A 20,713-nucleotide genomic window follows, 5' to 3' on the forward strand; every position below is an offset into this window, starting at 1 on the left:
CAGCCTCTCTCGGCTACGATGCAGAGGGACAAGCTCACATGACAGCCAGGCCTTACAACTAAACCTGGTCTTCCTGGGCAGAGATAGGAGCAGAAAGCCAGAGAAGAGAGCGGCTTTGGGGAGAAAGGCTGTGACTCTTCATTGGAGAAGAGCACCAAGGGACAAAAACTGCCCCTGTCGGGGCCAGACCACCAGATCTCCCTTGCTTAGAACAAATCTGAGGAGTGGGAACCCAGGTCTCATGGGCGACATCAGAAGGGTGAAAAGAAAAACTCCAGAAGAGAGTCCACTTAAAAACCAAGAAGAAAACAGCACACAAACACTATAACAGCACACAAACACAGCAGTATCCTCCTCCATGAAATGCAGTCCCAGCTCTGAGCTGCGCCCAGGTTATCAGCAGAAAGAGGGCGGCTGTGGGCAGCGTCCTGTCCTGCTACCCTGTTCTCCCAAATACATGGGACACAAGTACCTCTGAAATCCTCGTGCCCTTGCTGTGCCCTGAAAAGCCTCCAGGGAGTAGCATTTTGTGGGGAGAGAAATAAGACGGCCTTGCCCTGTTCATCCACACTGAATGACATATCACACTACAAACCCAGAAGTTACAGTCTGCCCTGAAAAGAGTAATTGATTTGGGTTATGAGAAGTCTCCCGTTAGCCTGAACACACAGGAGGAGTGTAGCTACACCCATGCATCTACCTCCATGCTGCCTGCTATAATCTATGTGTGCTTACTGTATTTAGCTCTTGGGGAAGGCGGCTGGTGCGTCAAGTACTTCAGGTGCTTCAAAAAGCTCCCTCAGTAGCACCACAATGGTAGTTTTAAAACTGTTTTTTCTAATCACCGAATCACAGGCAGCTCACAGCAGCAGCCAGAGGCAGGTGTGAGGCTGCAACACCAACAAAGCAGCGACTCCAGCATTATCAGTATTTTACTTCCTGTGTTTTTGTTTCACTTGAAAAGTCCTCACTGCCAAGCCAGGTCTCCATCTGCCGAGTAAGCACTTCCTAGGACATGCACTGTGTAATTAAGCTGGGCTTACGTCAAGTACAAATAAGCACCTGAGACAGAGCTGCACAAGGATTAAGATAAGCTACATTCCCCTCTCACTAATTGGTTCTGGAGATTCTCACAGGGGTATGAGCAGGAGTGTTGAGACCTAAAGTCAACGTGAAGAGAGGAACGTTCCTCCTAATGCCAGGGGGCAACAAGAAATAAACCAGTAGGCACAGTGATGGGGGTCACACTCATCCACCCCCCTCCATACCCTCTGCAGCACTTTCAAACCTGCCATTCTGGGGAGCCCTGTGTGCCGGGTGCCCGGCGGGCTCTTACCTTGCTTGACGGTGGAGGAGAGGCACAACTTGCCAGCTTTGATCTGCTCTATGGCCATCTGCAGCCCCGAGGACAGGAGCTCCGCTACTTTCAGATACAGCACGAGCTGCTCTGCGTAGCTGCAAAGAAAGAAGATTGCAATGCAAGGAGATGGACGGCACAGCGGAAGCGTCCCGAAGGACTCATCGCGGGTGGAGGGGGCGGCAGCAGCTGCGGAGCGGCAGCTCGGCACTCACCTCCACTCCCGGCTGAGCAGGCTGATCTGGTCGGCCACCACGCTCTCCTGGAGCTGGTACTCGGACGCCACCGAGCTGCTCATCTCGCTGGAGCTGCCTTTCAGGGCAGCGATTTCCATCACGTAGTGGACAAAGGCCAGCGTGAAGCGGAGGCTGCGCAGGATGTCCGTGTGCTCTTGCTGTCAAAGGGACACCGAGGGGGTTAGACGGAGAAAGCTGCCGTGCCGGGGAGGGCTGCTCGCCTGCAGCTGCGCCAGCAACTCGTCCCGGCTTACAGACACAACACTGGGCCCCTAAACCGCCCTAACACCTCTGCTCGGCACCCAGCTCGCACACCGCACCCGTTCCTCCGCCCCAGTAACACCAGCAAGTGACAGCACCAGCGCAGGAATTCCCAGGTGGCTCCCTGGAGAAGCTGCTGAGACTTGCTCCGAAATTCCACGTCCCCTTCCCAAGGAGCAGTCCCGCTCCATGGGACTCTTTCATACGTCAGTGAGGAACCGGGAGGGACCATCTGCAGCACGGGCCCAGCTCTGGTCCGCACCGCAGCCATGCCTGGTACAACACTGACGCGGGCATGGATTTTCAATGGCCAACTCTGCAGAGCACAAAGGGCTCTCGAAATATGCTGTGAAGGTTTTGTGACATTCAAATGGATTATTGTGCTCAGCAGAAATGGTGAACAAACCCAAAAGATTCATTACAGATATGGGAAGCTGAAGTGGGTGGTGTTAACAAGATCAAGCTGATAGTTCCTAGGACATTTCAGAGCAGTGTCCGATGTGGTGCCGCTGGCAGTGCCCCACACTTCTGGGACCTCACAGAGGAGAGGATGCTCAGTTAAACTCACTACCACTGTGATCACATCAGTGCTGAAAGACCCAGCACTCTGGCTCTGCAGGTAATTAAGTAAACAAACGCAATTCAGCGCATAATAGACAAAAAAATTGAGCTAAATAAACTCTGAAGTAGAAGAGCAAACCCACATCCTTAGAAAAACGTACACATATCTCTGTGGCTATCTAGAGGTTTTTAGCAACACCGGCAGAACTGAGACACGAAGAGCCTTCCCCAGCGCCAGGGCGGTGTCACAGCGCGCAGCCGTGACCGACCTGCCGCCACCTCCGCTGCCCACGGGCAGCCTGACCCGCGTTTCAAACGCATCTGGGCTGCAGGAGCAGTCGCTGTGCCTGGCGGCCCTTCGGCTCCACAGCCTGGCGCAGCTCTGGCGGCGCAGACCGCGGTGTCGCCGCCCCCGTTAGGCACAGAGCTCTCAGTTTACCCTTTGTCAGACCTTTTGGCAGGGGCCGTACCCCTGCCCGGCCCCCCAGCGCAGGCACTTGTTTGCCACACTATCTTCTGATGCTCTCAAGGCAGCTATTACTAATGTTGAGCCTTCTAGAAAAGGCCCAAAGCAGCCGGTTTTTCTTCAGAAGCTGCTAATACAGAATGCATCAGGTAACTGATATTTCCAGCCTGTAAGTGCAGCTTTGGAAATGGTGAATTTTAACCCCGGTCATGGGCTGTCTCATGGACTAAACGGGTTGGTAACCGGCTCAAAAGTCACTGTGCTAAACATGCCCTGGGCCTTCTGGGTGCTGCGCTGGCCTGGCTTTCTCCAAGCCAGTTTCCACCGCCTTTGGAAGCAACCCCCCTCCTCGGCTGCAAACGTGGAGCCGTCCCACCTCTGGATTTGGTTCACTTTTATTCCCCCCAACAAGCCCCTGTGCTGTACCCACCTCCATGAGCGTCTCCTCGGGCAGCTCTGGTGCCTCAAACGTCACAGCACCTTCCAGGTTGGCGGTGATGGGATCAGCAAACACGTACCGGAGACTCGAGGGACCTTCCACCGCATCCCCACCAGTTCCCACTGCCAAGTGCCTGCCCGTGAATGAGCCTCCAGAACTGAGAGAGCTGGAAGACCCTACTGAGAAGAAAAACAGGCAAAGGAATTACTGAAGATGTTAATATTAGGCTAGGTGTTCCTCGCCCAGCAGAGGGGACGATCCTGTAGGATCCTGGATCTGACAGGAGCAGTAACATGTACTTGGGAGGAAGACGCAAGGACTCATGTGCAGAATAAGCGCTCCCCAACGTGAGCTCCTTGGTGGCTCAGGTAGACCAGCCTACAAGCTCGAGCAGATTTAATGCACCTTCCAGAGTGTTTGTCGTTTATGGAGAATTCAGAAGCATCTTTTTTTCTTTTTCTTTTTTTTTTTGTCCAAACCCTTTCCGAATCCTGCCCCGATATCCTGGGCTGACTTATATCACACACCACCACAGCCACCGGCCCCATCACGGACCAGAACGCTGCTTCCCTGGTTTTCACACTATCACTGAATGAACACCTCTGATAAGAGAGGCTTCTATCAGGGTTTTAAAACATCAGGCACTTAAATGCAAACCAGGAGGGCTTTCCATTACGTGCCCCGCGCTTCTGCTTCCCCTCTTTACAAGCAGGGGGCTGGGCTGGTGTGATTTCAGCTAGGTCGAGACTGTAACCTCATGATCCAGGGGACTCTGCAGTACAGTGCCCATCAGACAACCCCCTCGCCGTCATCTTTTCCCTTTCTCAACCACTGAACCCAGCCCAAGAGGCACACTGCTTATAAAAGGAGCCCTGCAAAAGCAGTTTGTGTCTCAGGGTATTCATCTCACATCTATCAGAGAGAGGAAAGGACCGACAATACCACATTCTAGACACCCCGTAATTCCAAGAGGCTGTTTGCAGTTGTTATGATGACTCATGAAATGGCTCTGCCTTTGTATCTGCCAAGTGATCTCACTCAGGGCTTGTCCAGGCACTTGGGGTGCAGTTTTAGCTTGCAAAGCTCTCCTTTTCACCATTAACTGTGTGCATTAACTAGAACATGAAGAGTTACTGCACAGACCCAACAAACAGAGCTTGTGGAGCAGCACGGCTTTGACTGCGCTCACCCAACCCCGCATCCGTGGTGTAGGTTCACTATTCAGCTGCCTTCTCTTCCAGGTGTCCCACCTGAGATCTGGACTGTTCGGCAGACCCTTAAGGATCCAGATATCGACGCACTGAAAACCAGTGCTGGGATCTGCTTCCAAACCGCTATTATCCCCACAGAAGCAACACAGGAAGTCTGCGTCCTCTATTCAGGACATTTCAGCCATGGGCTGCAGCCAGGACAGCAACCCCATTGTGCTACAGGCCTGTCCGACACTTCATACAAGTCCTGGCCCTACAGAGCTTTACCCTCTAAATAGAAAAGACAAAGAAAGGATTATGGTCCCAACTTTCCAGACGATCAAGGATGTGAGCAGTTTTATTTACGATGGAAACCCAAGCCATGCCCAGAAACCCAGCCCATGAGTCCCCCCATCCCTGTCAAGCAGCTTATTCATGGTTACATCCAGCCCCTCCCTGCAGTACTGAACACCACCAGAGTGGACCACATTCAGATGAGGAACAGCCAAGGCAAGAACCCAAACAAGCCAAAAATGCAAATAAAAGCGTCCAAATATTTTTTTAAACTGAACACAGACTCCAGCTCCCAGACACAAGATCCCAAAAGGGCCAATTACCACAGCATCAGCTGCGGGCTGACCACACCAGGCACTGGCGGCTTAAGAGACATTAAGAGCGCATTTCCCCGTTTCCCACTTCAGCAGCTCAGAGCACAAGTGACACCGCTAATAATTTTGCATACAGAGCCATCCTGGCCCTTTCCTAATGGTACTTGTGCACTGAAATTCTTGGGCACGGATGGTCACGTTCACATTTTATAGCTCATCCAAAACCCAGAGGGAAAACCATCAGAACACAACACAATCTTTACGTTTGTTGACCTATAAGCAACAGTGGGTTTATGAACAGCTGCAGCGTTATTCCTGAAGCAGAGAGAAATGAAGTAAATGAAGTTTGCCTCACTCTTCCAGCACTGGAAAAACAGTATATGGCATGGGTCCTTGTGCCAGTGCGGCAGTTTTCAGCAATAACGGGGGTTGGCAGGAGCCAGCGTGAGGATCTCAAAGGCACTTGGAGCAGCGGAGCTGTGGGCTGTGCTCTGAGCCACCACCAGGAATCCACCACATCGCTCTGCCCCCGGGCACTCGCACTGGAACAGGCAGGTATCAGCCCTTTACCTGAAAACATCCTGGTCCTCGTGGTCTGTGGGGGGGTTGTTCCACTGGGAGGGGATCCGACAGTAAAAATCACTGGGGATGGGCTGGCAGAGCCCCCAGCCCGGGCACCAGAGTGCAGGGTCCCTCCGTAAGCACCTGAGGGAGCTGGGGAGACAGTTGAAAGGTGCAGACTGGCATTACAGGAAGGTTACTCGAGCACGGTGTGCCTCACCAGCAGCTGGTGTTCTGCAGACTCTCCGGGAGGCAGTGGTGGCCAGCATGGGCCAGTGTCCCTTGGGCGGCACCGCCGAGCCCAGGCCGGGCTGGCACGGGCCGCAGGACGCGCCTGGGCAGCGTCCGGCATTGCTGCAGCTGTTCTCCCTCCGTGCTTCCCAACCTGCGAGCCCAGGGACACCCACCCTCGCAGAGCCATTCGTATTCCAACTGCCTGGCAGAAAGTTTCCACTTGCACAAGTTACCACATTCAGAAGGGGTCGAAAGAGGAAGCCCTGCCTACGAAATCACACCGCGAGGCAGCAGTTCCACAGCACGCGCAGCCCACAGACCTTCGAGCGCTCCACAGAAGAAAGCAGACACCATCGCACTCCTCACACACGGCAGTCACCTCCTTCGCCAAAAGCCACCAGAAGAGCAGGAGGCACTCAGGCAAACCGTGCACCCAGCCCAGGACACCCTGCCAGATCTGCCCGGCCTCCCCACCCACCTGCGATCTCCATCGGCTTCTCGTTGTTGAGGCTGTCGCTGCTGCCAGCTTCCGAGATCTGTGCCCCAAACGCTGCCTTCAGAAGCAGGTCAGTGAGCCGGCCCGTGCTCAGAGATCTACAAAGAGGCCAAACACCACGATGCAGAAAGTTAACAGGTGCAAGGTTTCACTAAATTCTACTCCAGTTTGTGCCATTCCTGGTCCACAACCACTTAGCACTACGCAGCAAACAGTCTGGAGCTGAAATAACCTCTCCTCCTCTTTCAACAGAGCGTCTGAAGCACCTCCTGCTACTTGCAGAAAGCAAACAACTACCATGACTAAGTGCAGTAATGCAAGCACTGACTCCAGCATTATTCTAAAACAGTTTTTCTTTGGCAGACGATACAGAAGTTAATAACAGAGGAGTCTCCTATGTCACTGCAGAAATCTGCAAAGAGGCATGTTAGAAAAACTTAACACTAACACCTCAGCGACTTGGTATCTGCGATCCCTCTGATCTCTGCTCGGAAGGTCGGTGCCCACTGTTTCACAGCCAGAACACCCACAACACCCTCCCAGCCACGACAGGCGCAGGCTCTACAAAGAAAACAGGCATCTGCATAATTGCAGGGAGTCTGGCCTAATAACCAAATCCTTGATCCGCACTTGATGAAACCCTTGACAATAAAGACCATGTGAAGCTGCAAACCATCTTTTATTTTATAAAAAACTAGGCCATGGCCTGGCCCTGTAGAGGAGGACTTTAAAAATCGGCATCATATGTGCTTGTAACACAAGGGTGCGAGCAGCATCTGCAAGCATCCTGCGGTTATCTATGTTACAACTTAAACGTTAACTGGGGTTTGAAATTTGCCCCATTTGTCCCATTTTAGAAACAAAGCACCAGTGCGTGAAGCTCACCTGCCCTTGACCTCTTCCACAGGCCTCAATCCCAAGCCAGTTTGCTGGCAGTGGAAATGACCCATCTCCTTCAGATCTGGCAAGGTCTTGTTCCGTGTCGGAGTCATCATGACCCCCTGATGGGCCAGGAGGGTGAGCAGATTCTGGGAACTTGGGGTTTTGGGAAACTCAAAGGGGGACACAGCCTATGGAGAACACAAAAACCAGAGATATGTTGTTAAAGTGAAGGAGGAACGTTTCCCTCACCCTCCCATTTGTTTATTAAATTTAAATCATATGATTAACAATCTGCCTGAAACAAAGAGGGAGAAATCCCACCCTACACAGTTACTTGCACCCAACCCCAGAACGACTAAACTGAAAGGACAAACTCCACTGGAAGTTTGTAGGAGCCTAAAAGAAGCAGAGAAAGCGCTGTCACGGCGCCAGCGTCGCAGATACGAGGGCTGTCACCTGCTTCACCGTCTGCCGGCCCCGCTGGGGATTCCTTGGGGATGCGCACGCGCGTCACCAGCCGAGCCGCTGCGTGCAAAGCAGCCCCGGCACCGCGGGTCGCTAACGCGCTTCTGCTCCTCCTGCTGCCTCCTAAAACCCTGCACCCTGCCCAGACACCCAGCGCTGCTGCCAAGTGAGACCTGCCCGCTAGGAAGTAGGACACTACCCCATTTCACACAGATCACTAAACAACCCTTGAAGAAAAGCGAACGAGCAGAGACAAATCTAGGTGAGAGTTATCGGATCACGCAGCGATTCATCCTCAAACAGCCCAGAAGATCGAGCCGTGAGAAGCCCAAAAGCAGACTCCCCGACCCACCTTGGTAGGAGAGCCCATGATCGTGGGCAGAGGGCTTCTCTGCATGAACTCGGACAGCTTGGGCGAGGAGCGCAGCTGGCGGCAGTGCTGCAGGCCGTGCATCTGCAGAGGCTGGCTGCCCGCGCCGTGACCCAAGTGAGCGACCAGAGGGTCCGAGTGCTGCTTGGTGATCTTCTGCCGGCAGGAGTGCAGATCTGACAGGTTGGGAGCACTGTGGAGCCGGGAGCCCATCCCTCGAGGAGAGTGTTCGGGCGCCGAGGAACCTGCAGGGCCCAAACAGAGACAAACCACGTCATGTTCTGGTTCTGCCACAAAAAGGCAGCCTGAGCCCTGGATCCACTGCTACAACATGTGGTGGCTAAGGGTGGAACTCTGACCAGCACCGCAGTCTGCCAGGCCCCGTGGAGCTGTGACTCTGCAGCAGGACGAGCAGGCAGAGCAGGGACACGGGAGCGCAGCTTCGCTCCTCACTGCAGCCCTCGCAGAGACAGGGACCCTGACTGTCAGAGTTCAGCAGCAACAGGGGAGCTGGAGCTTTTGAGATGCTTTTCTTTCATCCATTAACTCCCAAGTCTCAAATTAGAGCGGTTCCGTGACACAGGGTCTGTCAGCCAGAGGCTGACCGGTGGGATGTGAATGGACTGACCCCAACCAGCACACAGAAATCCTGCTGGCTGAGCATCAGGAGAAGCTGCTGAAGGACCATATCCAACCTGGAACGCCCTGAGACTACAGGTCTGGCCTTTGCCACAGGAATAATGAGATAAGGACCAACGCACCAGCGACAGGAATCCGGCTCCTCACTTCTGCTCCCAGAGCAGAGGGGATAACAGTCTGGCTGGGCTGCTCTGGGATTGTTCCAACTTGGAGAGAACACAATAAAAAAAGTTTATTCACCATTAAGTTTCCATTGGCAATAACAACACTATACATCATCTGTTTTACAGAAAGATGCTGGTTATCTCTCCCATCTTCTCAGCCCTAGCTGTACTGTGAAAGGATCAACAACTCCTGTAAAAGGAAGAAACAAAGCTGTCTCATATTAGTTTAGCCAATTTTAGTCTGACTTTGCAGTGATATTAATTTAGAGGAATAGAATATGAATATTCTGCACTCCCCCACCAGCAGAGACTAATAAATACAGGATTGGAGACACTAGGGGTACAGAATAGCTAGTTACATTGGAATCTGTTCTTTTATAGAAAACAGCAGATTGCACCAGTTGCACACTGGGGTTTTTCTCATCCCTTTTCCACTTGAATTGCTTGTTAGCACCTGGATCAGGCTGCCAGATATTCAGACAGCTGCTTTTCAGTGTGAACAGAGGAGTTCAAGCCCTTCCACGGCTGGTCAGGATTTTGCTCTGACAACAATGGGCTCACATTTTTTCACATCCCAGCCTGAGCCAGTAAGAAGATATTTTGCACTTACAGAAATCCTCTTCGGAGGGCAGCAAAATGTCTGAAGCAGACACCAAACCAAAGCTTGCCTCTCCTGGGACTAATAGGTATTTTCCTCTCCTTACTGAGGCCAAAACACTTGTCAAATAATCTATTGAGAAGCGCCACGGGAGAACACAAGCGTCTGAATCCCCTATTACCTGGCAGCTACAGCTGGTCATTACCTCCGCCTTTGCAGGAAAGAGGCACACGATTTGATTAGGGCAGCAACACGCCAGCTGACATCTTACCTTGTGGCGACGGCACGAATGGCTTGGCACCACCAAAGGAGAGCTTTCTGGAGCTGGGCGCAGATCCATGTTCTCCAGGATAAGGAGGTGAAGCACCGGTTTTAGGAAAACCAAGAGGACTTGTACTGCTTGACCTCCGGACCGTACCAGACCTTACAGGGAAAAACAGCAGCACAGACGTTACTCTGGATGCCGGTACAGAGGAGTAAGGAGAAGCACTCCATACACACACAGAGCTACTTCCACAGAGCGGCGCTTCATGACTGTCCATCCTGCATCGAAATCCCACTGTTCCAGGACTACACCAATACAGATTAACATGATCATCCTGGTTCTCCAGAGTTCCGATGCAAACAAGATTTCGCCAACCAAACGGAAAGAAAGAAGCAGGAAAACGCACAACCTAAACTCTATTTACTGGAATGTTCTGCCTCTGCAGGCTCCTCCACTAAGATCCTCATTACACTCCTCCAGGTGAGAAGACGGTCTTTTCATCAATTCCTTCGCTCTGCTCTCAACTTGGAAACACCTTTTCCCTTCTTAAAAGAACATCAGTCTCAGCTAGTAGGTGGCCTTCTGGACAGGAATCAATGAATATGCTGAAAAAAGGTGCTGTGCTCAAAGCACTGCAAGATTCCATTAGCACGGAACCTGCCTGCTCCCGGTGACGCTGCGCTGAGCTGCTCATACACATCCACACAGAAGGAACAAAGGCAAACGGGTTTCTGCAGTGCAACATCACCCAGGAATGGCAAAGTCATTCCAATGAAGCTTCAGTGCATCTGCTCAACAGCACTACTAGGTGTATGTTTCACTTTTGCCATGTTTCAGAAAATAAATACATAAATAATAAAAACCAAACCCTATCTACTTCAGCAGTTCAGATTAAAAAGAATTCAATCCTCCACTCTCAGCCAAATGAACTCACACTACATTCACATGCTGGGAGGAAAAGGAAAAGGAAGTCCTTTACAATTTTAACCTAAAATGACTTCTCTTCAGGTTGCTCCAGATTCAGAGGCCTCACGTCCATCAAATGCCTGGCCCCGAAGCAACATGAACACACAACAGGGAAACGGGCGCCTGGCAAGGTGGGAAGATACCCAGACATTCAGTGGCAGAAGGTACTGCCGTCCCTGTTCTTAACTCTCCAGAATCAGCCATCCAGGAGGCTGAACATCATCTGTCAGGAGCTTGCAGAAAAGAGCAGCGGCTGCTGAAAGCTGGGGAATGTCAGGTGCCACCCTATGGGACGTGGGATGAGCCAGCGAGCAGACGAGCAGGACAGGTGATGTGGCCAAAAGTACCCACGTAATTACCACCTCGACAAGCACCATAGCCGTCCCCAAAGCGGCCACGTCCCGCAGGCACACACCTGCCAGGCAGGTGCCGCGGTCCATTTTTCAGAAACAAGAGTGTACATCAGGGTTTGCTGTCAAATGACTTGGCAAACGTGACGAGGCACTTGGCTGTAATGGCCTGTCTGATACACAATCACATCCTCAGTGCCCGGTGAGGGTTTCTCCTGCCATTCCTGAAGGGTGGCTCCTGAATTTGCTGATTAGAGGAAGTGATGGTGAGAGAGAACTATGGCTTCCTGGGGCAGAAAGAAAACATGACGCCAGAGATTTCTGAGCCGGTGCTGAAAGCAAAGCGTGAATCATCTGATTGCATCCATTCCTCGAGTTCCTCTGCAGGATGATGCTCATCTCATCATTACACAGCGCTGACTACAAGGAGCAAAACGTGACAGTTTGACCCCCGAGCGGCAGCTGCAGGCTGAGAACCCGAACCAGTAGCTCGGCAGCAGGCTGGGGTGGGCACAGGGTGCCTGGGGTGGGCACAGGGTGCCCTTCCATCTCCTCCAGAGCTCTCACTTGACACATCACATGGACAACCAGGACTCTCTGGTGAGTTCCAACACTAACAGAGTCCCCACGTTTTGCTGTAGAAAATAGAAGGCGTGCAGGAAACGGGAAGGAGCTTCCTACAAAACCTGCCACACACTCGAACAAGTGAACATAAGATAGTATTAAAGTAACACCAGCACAAAACAATCTCTCTGCTGATCCCTGATTAATACCAACATATAGTGCCTCTACTTCTGGGTTCACTCTGAATAAGCCTTATCCTGAATCAGGCTGGCTGAAGCCCAAACTTCAGCTGACATAGGTACTCCTCTGCTTCTGAAATCTGAACTTTAACTAATTCAAATACCAAAGCAACTCATCCAAAAAAGACAAGACGCCTCACAGGCACTTCTGAGTGCCCCTGCTGCACAAACTCTCCAAGACCCTGCGTGAGTCTCCCTCCAACCAGCCTGTGACCTGCGCTGCTGCTGCGAACCCACATTTCCAACCTGCAAGAACCAGAAATTACGCGTGAGAAGAGGCAAGAGCCCCGTGTGTGCTGGATGTCGAAGGCAGCACCGGCGAGCCCCGCGGGGGAGCTGCACGCTGGCGGCCGGCACCGGCGTCGCAAAACATCCTCTGCCTCGCGGGCAGAAACTGCTCGTGACTCAACAGCCCTGGCTGCGTAACCACATTAACATGGAGCTCATGGAAGACGCATCATCGAGGTTGTGACTAACTACAGGAACTGATTAAGGTGAAGTCAGGTAAGTGTTGTAGCCCCAGTCATTTTAGTTGTTTATCTCAAATTTTCCTTTCGCAGAGGGATCTGCCAGATGGACGGTTGTCCTGCTCGGACACGCAGCCCACCAGCTTGGGAAAAGCCGTCAGACCCACAGGGGCTCAGCCTGCGCTGAGCGCTGGCGGGAGCTGTCACACAGTCACACACAGGCAAAACTCATGGCGTGTGGTAACAAATCTCAGCACTGCTACAAAAATACCCCAAAACTACATCACCACACAGGCTCCCTTCGGCAAGGAGGAGCACCCATCACACAGGGAAACTTTTAGAGCTATTTACAGGTACAGTGAATAAACCGTAAAGCAGTTTGTTCTCCAAGCCCCAAGCTGCGATACAAGCACCTCGGCCCTGACGCTGCCCCCTTCTCCCAGCCCAGCACTCACCGTGGAGACGCGTATTGGTTGGGGGACTGCAGGTTCTGCTCAATCCGACGGTAGTTATGAATTTGCGTTGGGACCGGAATGGGCACGGAGTGTCCGTACTTGCTGCTAGAAAACTGTCCTGGCCGGCTGTTGGGAGGAGACACAAAGAAAAGCTCTAGTGAGGGGTGGCTCTCCAGCCAGGTAATCGGAGGTTTATCTTGGTACACAGGGAGCGTCCCCTTGGCGGCTCTCGGGCTGTGGGTTTACACGGGGAGGCGGTTTGAAGTCGTATCAAAGGGAAGTGACGCCACGCGCCTCCTGCAAACAGGCACCTCACCTTTCTTCTTCCAGCGCGATTCCCACCCACGGACTGAAGTTAAACCACACGCCCCAGCGCACCCTCCCTGCAGGAGAACTGAGCCCTGCTGGCTCAACCGGCCCGGCTTCCAGCAGCTCAGCGCCCCGGCCAAGGAGCACAGTGCTGAACCGGACTAAACACTCGCGGCTCACAAAGGGCACCGGCAAAGATCTTGCTGCCAGGAGCTCCTTGGCTGTCATGCAGAGGCACTGCTGCAGCAACAGCATTGCCACGAAAACAATAGAAACTTGCGGTGTATGTCAGAGTATTTGCAAGTTAACTACAGGGTGGAGAAGGCAACTCGGGAGAGAATAAATTTTTGGGACAGAAGCTGGTATCTATACACCCATCAAGGCCGGCCGGAGTATCACAGGCACAAAATGGGACAGGCTCATTCCGCAAACTTCAGACCTCGAGCTCCATCTGAGCAGGTTCATCAGCTCGTGCCTGACATGCGTTCCCCCAGGTGACAGTTTCCCTGTTGCTCCTCGCCCACGCTATGCACAAGCCATGCTATACAAAACCCATGCAAACGCCACATTTAACTAAGTAGCTGCCTAAATTCTCTTCCCAAAGGCTTCAGAATTCTAGGATTAATTGCCATGGCAATGCTATTTACAACTGCCAACACCAATTGCAGGGATGTTGCACAATTATAGAAAGATCTTATTGGTAATGAAGGCTTCTGCAGCCTTCCCTGCTGTCCGCTGAGGGGTCATGGGTCTGGGTCTGCCCAGTTTAAAGCATGCCACCCCCAGTACTGACGCTTTGGGGAAGGTCAGTAGTACTCTGACGGTGTTGAACAAAGCTGACCTGCAGGAATGTGTCTGCAGATCTCCAGAGTGTATGTGAAGAGACCTTTCATCAAGGCTGAAAGATCAAGATGTGATTCAGATTTCTTTGTTCCTCTCTCCATATGCCTAATGATTTCTTAAGTTCCATATATTCTACCTTGTGTGCTCTTACTTCTTCCATCAAGAGAACAGGCTCTTAGGCTGATATTTGTCTCTCAAAGGTAGCATGGGAGCCTTGATTCTTCACTGACATACAATAAATAAAGGTGTTCCAGGTATCTGACTGCTCAGCGGCAACGTGAGCCTTTCATGTCTCTGCCATCCACCAGTGCAGGACATTGTGTCAGACAGAAATGAAGCGAATGGAGCTTTAGTCAAGAAATCTGAGTGTTATTGTCAAACCTTGTACAGATCCTGACTTTAAACATACATTTCAAATGCTTTTTTGCTTCCATCTGGTCAAAATCCCTTGGAGGAAAAGGAGTTCTCGTGTGAAATGATGCCCCCTCTCTCCAAGAGCTCTAACAAACCCCTACAGGACCCAGGTTTCTGCACAACATGCAAACTGCAAAAAACGCACCCAACTGAGCTGGCACACACCAAACCTGCTAATTGGCCTCAAGCCTCAAAAAATACAACTGAGCACAAATTTGCAAGGAGGACCAAGAGATAAAGCAGGGATGGGGAGTTCAATTACCTGGCGGTAATTAAATGCTCTTAGAAAATGGCATTAAACCCCTTGCTGTGGGATACAGGCAGAGAAGTACTTTTTGTTCAACTTACTAAGCATTTTCAACAAGGAGCTGCTTTAACAACAAAAAAAAAAGGTAAAAAGATCAACTAGCAGCATATTTTAATTGTGCCTGGTTCTTAGGGCCTTGGTTCACAAGGAGAAGCCACCTGGCCACCGACACAGCCGCTTTCTGCGCTGGACGAACAGACATCACAACATCCACCCTGAAGGACGCACCCGGGTGACACCGGTCCAAAGCGCTTTTAGGGCTCAGACCAAAGATCGTGCTTCACACTCTCGATTTGGAGTGACTGCTCCAATCTTTCATGATTTATGTCTTATTCCTCATCCTGGACTGGGAAGGAAGTAACTTTTCAGTGTTTCTTCAAAGTAGACAGAAAAGTTGGAAGTAGCACTAAGGGGTTTGGCACCTGCTCCACAGAAGCTGCTTGGAATGAGCAGTAAAGACAGCAAGAGCGGGAACATGTTTAGATCGCAGCCACGGGCACTGATTCGCCACCTTATGATCCAGCTGAACACGACGAGGCCGGTTTGGTGAAGGCTGCAGTGTACAGTGAAAAGCAGGCAGCATTTGTGGTGAAATTCCATGAATTTCCACTCACTGCTGTCCAGAAACAAGGCAAAATCCTTTAACAAAGACTGATCCCCAGAATGCAAAGGAATCAGTTCAGGAATAAGCTGTTAAAAAGCTTAGCAGGCAATGGCATAAGAAGCCTCATGCAATTAAACTCCACACTGTGGTACGTGCTTGCCAATTAATCTGATCACGTCAGCAAGGCTTTGAGCTATATTCTCCTCCTTTAAATCTTCATGCTTTGAGGCTATGTTTTGTCATTTTCTGGGCTCCGTTTAAGTGACAAGCGTGTTCAACATATAGCCTGGGACCACATTGCCTTCTTAAGCAAGATTACAGGGTCATCCATCTCTTCGTGTGAAATCCCCTTCATCTCTCCTCCCCAGCAGGTACTATATTGCCAGAGCGGAGATGAAAGCTGTCCTGCTTCCCCAGGGGCACAAACGGGCTGGGAAGCAGCACCAGCAGCTCCCTGCAAGCTAGGCACGTACCCTAAAGCTTCAAGCTGTAGAGTCCATGGGATCGCCTTGCACAGACAATTAACATCTTCTGAACTTAAACGCATCGGCAGGCAGTCGCTGGTGCTGGTCTGCGTGGGCAGGTGTCAACTATGACATTTCTTAAGGCTAAAGCTGAGCTTAGAGCAACTGGTTTAGTTAGAACTGAACCTATGACCACACCTATTTACACTTGTTACTCCTACTCCTGCCTTCGCTATCACTAAGCAAGGCCCATGTAGCAGCATTGCTTTACACAGACACAGTGCAAGGAGATGTTCAGACCTTCAGGTAAACTACAAACAACTAAGTAGGCCCAGATCTGTCCTTCAACAGCCAGGGGAAAAGAGCAACAATGCTCATCTGCTCTCATCCTTTCCCAGCACACAGCAGTTTCTGTCTTGGCCGAAGCGCTGTGCTGTAATTCACAGCATGAATTCAGAAGCAAGGCTCTCTGGCTGGAGTACTCACCACCTCTGCAGGCCGAGCACAGAGGGGATGAGTAGCACACACAGAACCGTGGAGTACATTCACCTTCTGCTTGAGAATAACTCCTGCCCCTGCAGGAAGAGGGTGAATTCCAACTCCACTGCATTCTGTCCCAGCCCCTCCTGAGAAGGGAGACGGGCACGGATCAGTGCCCCAGGCTGGGGAGTTCCTCCTGGCTGTTTCTCCTTACCCTTTAATTAAAGGAGAGATGCAGATCTTACCCAGCACAGCAACACCTCTAAAATCCCCTCCTGGAAGTCAAGGGGCACACAACTAATCCCTGTTGCATAGTGATCACTGAACCGTTCTTACCTGGATGGGCTGGGAGAGCCGCTGTACGGCGGTGAAGGAGACGGGGTCCTCCCCTGGCTTTCCAAGCCTGCTGAAGTCACCAGAGAGCTCCTGAGGAATGCCAGAGAGAACCCAGCTGTTAGAGCCTGGGAACCAACGCTGCTCCCCCGCAACACGTGGTAACCGAGCTGTGTCTGCCCCGCAGCCCCCGCTCAGCACCAGGACCTCCGGTGCTCTTACCCGCTGTACATCAGACTGTCCTGGATTGGCTTCCCTTCCGCAGCCTCGGCAGTCAAATCACCTGAGGAACACAGAAGGGCAGAAAAACAATTTGAGATAATTGTCTTTAAAAAAATCTTTAAATATTCAGAGCAGCTGAGATTTTGGGTAGAATTTCCTGCTGCTCCAAAACCCACTGAGTTGCTTCTGAAGTCAGTGTTTTGTCAAATAGACATGGGCTGAAGCTGACGGGGATGCCTCTGATCCTTATATCCTGCATTTTTGGCAAATTAAAGCTGAAAGGGAGCCCTCTTGGAAGAAAGTCAAAACCCAACAATCATTTAGGGCAGTAGGTAATGCCCACTTGGTGCAAGCAAGTAGCTGCTGTGTGGAAAGCCAGCGGTGTGAGTTGCACACAGGGCTCTGAAACGCCCGTGTCCCAAATGGCAAAAGTCCAGGGCAGCCAAATGAGCTGGTGCTGGATACACAACACGGGGACTTTGTCCCTTTGCCAAAACATCTGAGCTCTGGAAACACGACTAGCGCAGGACACGTATTTACTGGTCCCACTGCTGTTCCCAGGAAAAACACAAGCAACACTGGGCTCTTCCTTATCGTAAGGATCCGGTTCTACTGCTCCAAATTCCTGTTTTAATACAAGAAGCGCAACTGTGAAGGGGGAATCACAGCAGTTATCACCGAGTCCCAGCTCAGCAAAGCATCACACACATGGTCAGAAGAAAAGCCCAACATCTTTTAGATTTCTCTGGGATCTTTTCATTATAAAATCCAGCTTGCTGGCTGAAATCCTGCCTTAGACTGTGATGCTGACTGAAACTGAAGACAGGATGACACGGGAATGGCTTCTGTGAGGGAAAGACATTTCCCTGCGAGCCTGCTGATCTTCTTTTCCAGTCAGATTTCCAGGTTCAATCTCTTACTGAGGTCCCTAAGTAACCTTTACTCTCAAATCCTGTATTTGAAGGTAATTACAAAATATCCCATGGAACTAACCAGTGAGACAGATGTCTGTGGCAGCTTGGGAACAAAACCATTCCTGCTCTTCAGTCAAACAGGCAGGTTTAATCGCTCTTTTAACCTTCTAGTAACTATCCTCGGCATCCACATCCCCCCTGCTTAGATCTGCCCTTCCAAAAGCCCCCTTACTTGAGAACTGCGCTGGGACCATGACGAAGTCATCTGTGTCACAGGACGAATTCTTGCTGCTGCTTCCAGCAGAGTCCTTGGAGGCGTGCAGGAAGCCGGGCGAGTCCTGGGTGGGCGATGCCAGCGCCTTCTCCTGCAGCTGCTGCTGCATCTCTCCCAGGGACTGCTAATTCAGGAAAACGGCAAAAAACCAAACCCTGGCTTCAGCACAGCTACTTCATCATCCTGCTTCATCTTTAAACCGAACTGCACAAGGCTACAAACAACACTGTGCTGATAAATCAGGGCTGATAGTTTGCCAGAAGCAGCTGTTTAGTTTACTGAAAAGGAGCAGCCTTTTACGCCCGTGCCAGAACAGCGCATCTTTTGTTGCACAAAACACACGACCAGCATGTCTGATGCTCCCCGGATGAGAAATACTAACTTGAGGTGCCGCATCCCTCTGCTAAGGCTTTCTCCAACAACCATGCATTTTCTACCAACCCAATTTAACGTGGCTGTGAAACGGAGAAGAGCTTTCAGAGATGGTTTCGGTTGTCCTTTGGGGTTATTATTTTGTTGGTTTCTTCTTAAACATTAAACATCTGGTTTCTACTCACTGTTTTGCAGTAAGCAGTGCTCAGGAACACGTACATAAGTGTCCCTGCGCCTCAAGACAACTCTGTTTCGGTGTAGTGCTGATAAAGGAAGGGCTGGAGAATGGTGTTGAGTAGATGAACACCTCACAGCCATGGGAGGCAGGACAGACACTAAAAAGTCCCGGTTTTCCTCCTCCTTCAGCCAAACAATGACCAGCCCTACAAACCTCATGTTGTGCAGACAGATGGACAAAGCTGGATGGTTTAAGAAAGATTTAAAACAGCTGAACCATACACAGAGTAGATTACAATCTTTATCCTAATGCATTTGTAGGCTGAGAAAGACCTGAATCAGCTTTCACTTGGGCCTTGTTAAGACCTTGTTGACCCTCCAAAGCCCCTCCTGCTGCCCCAGTGGTGGGACTCTCACTGCCCCTGCAGGACACACAACATGAAGGAACTTTCCAGCAGCCAAAGTTGTCTTTTTTCCACCCACACATTAGCTTTGCCCTGCGCAGGTGACACCGTACACACCCCTACCAGCAAAACTGCGAAACAGGACCAGTTCTCAACACCCTCCCGGTCTGGCAGTGAGATTGAACCGTCCCTGAGCTTCCCGAGCTGCGGGAGCTGAGGGCAGGGGTTGCTTTCACACCATCTACCCATTGCTGGGGTGTCACAGGCAGGAGAGCCCCAGCCAGCAACTCGGGGCTGCAGGGGGGCAGAAGCTCTTGAGGACACAGCTCTGTGACGTTCCCTCTGGGCTGTGGTGGGTCTGAGCACACAGCGTGGCCCCATGTCCCTCTGTGGCGCCCGTGTCACCTCCCAGAGACGGGTGGAGATGCTGCCAGGACCCACGGACTGTGTGAGAACAGGGACTTGCAGCCACGCAAGCAGCGCTACACCCTGAATTAGCCACTGTTCTTTGGTTCCAAGGAACCTTCCAACTCTGCCAAGACAAGCCAGTGCTGCCAATACCAACTTCTTTCATAACGGCTTTTCACGTAATAGGCAACAGCAAGCTGAAGTATTGCCGTGAAGAGAAAGACAATCTTTGAGATGCAAACTCTCAACAGACTGGAGAAGACACTGAACCAAGCCCAGGCAGAACTAAAGCGCTCGGTGACTTGTACCAGCCGGCAGCAGCAGCACAGACCGTGTTTGAGAGCAGCCAGCCGTGCGTTAACGAGCAGCGCGTCCTCGGAGCGGCACTCACCGGAGGCGACGCCAGGTGCGACGTGGAAGAGCTGCTGGAGGAGCTCCCGGAGCCTGAGCTGGGGTAAGAAGGCATTGGCACGGAAGCAGCTAAAACCAGCAAAAGACAAAAACAAAAGAAGTCGTCAAACTAAGATCAATCAGCAATAAAGAAGGTGTTTTCCATCCTTCCCACAAGTTTATCACATGTACCATCATTATCTCATGACAATATCATCAGTTAAAGGAGAATACAAATGAGCATTCTGTCCAGTTATAGGATTGATATCCATTCGCTCTTCCACACATTATTTCACAGTTACAGCTCTTAGGGTAGAAGGTCTCAGAACCTCTGACCAAGGTCAGATATCCACTCAGTAGCTGACCCACAGAGGTGGCAAGATGGCTTCTGCCCCAAAGTGCCTCCAAAGCATCTTTACAAATGAATGGAAAGACAAACAGAAGAGCGGGCTGAGTTACTCATGTCAGCGACAGAGGGCAGAGCCCAGACCGTGCCCTGACAGCTGCTGCTCCATCGGAGCCTGCGGCTCAGCACACAGACAGCAAACGCTGCAGGTCTGCGCTCAGTTACACATAGGCAGCTGGACAGCCCAGCCCACACGGTGTAACACCAAACCAAACCAAACCTGCAGAATTCATCATTCCACAAGGTAACAGCTCTGTGCCTCCTGTACCTCAACACATCCCCCCTCAGTCGCTTCTGCAAGTTAAGGAGGTTTTGCTTATTTAATCTCTTTGTACAGAAATGGTTCCACAGCACTGGCTGTTCTTGCATCCCTTCCTTTTCTGTTTTATTCTTCTATATCAGACCGGTCCACTTTATTAGCTTCATTGTTGAAGTGGATTTTGTAACCCTCGCAGAAGCACAAAGCTCACACTGCCAGGAGCAGTGAGCATTGACCTTCAGGCAGAAAAGATAATTAAGGCATCATAGGACAAAAGAATATTGAAGTCCAATGACTTTT

The 20,713-nt window shown here is 51.2% G+C and overlaps 1 protein-coding gene across 12 annotated transcripts in view; it reads right to left on the reverse strand.

Annotated features, from left to right (window-relative positions):
* Positions 1–20,713, reverse strand: part of ULK1 (unc-51 like autophagy activating kinase 1) — a 161,484-nt gene that overhangs the window by 5,003 nt on the left and 135,768 nt on the right. For 6 of the 12 annotated variants that reach the window (XM_080355137.1, XM_080355141.1, XM_080355142.1 and 3 more), the window contains 14 exons: positions 19,750–19,838; positions 17,956–18,121; positions 16,810–16,870; positions 16,591–16,680; positions 12,834–12,959; positions 9,799–9,950; positions 8,888–8,971; positions 8,109–8,371; positions 7,295–7,479; positions 6,392–6,507; positions 5,689–5,832; positions 3,312–3,499; positions 1,573–1,751; positions 1,337–1,455 (listed from right to left, as the gene is read on the reverse strand). In XM_080355137.1, the coding sequence (XP_080211263.1) occupies positions 1,337–1,455; positions 1,573–1,751; positions 3,312–3,499; positions 5,689–5,832; positions 6,392–6,507; positions 7,295–7,479; positions 8,109–8,371; positions 8,888–8,971; positions 9,799–9,950; positions 12,834–12,959; positions 16,591–16,680; positions 16,810–16,870; positions 17,956–18,121; positions 19,750–19,838 (1,962 nt within the window). The remainder of the gene's footprint in view (positions 1–1,336; positions 1,456–1,572; positions 1,752–3,311; positions 3,500–5,688; positions 5,833–6,391; positions 6,508–7,294; positions 7,480–8,108; positions 8,372–8,887; positions 8,972–9,798; positions 9,951–12,833; positions 12,960–16,590; positions 16,681–16,809; positions 16,871–17,955; positions 18,122–19,749; positions 19,839–20,713) is intronic. The other 6 variants (XM_080355143.1, XM_080355136.1, XM_080355140.1 and 3 more) reach the window with 4 other exon arrangements.

The sequence above is a fragment of the Nesoenas mayeri genome (genome assembly GCF_963082525.1).
Source record: "Nesoenas mayeri genome assembly, chromosome: 17".
NCBI lineage: Eukaryota > Metazoa > Chordata > Aves > Columbiformes > Columbidae > Nesoenas > Nesoenas mayeri.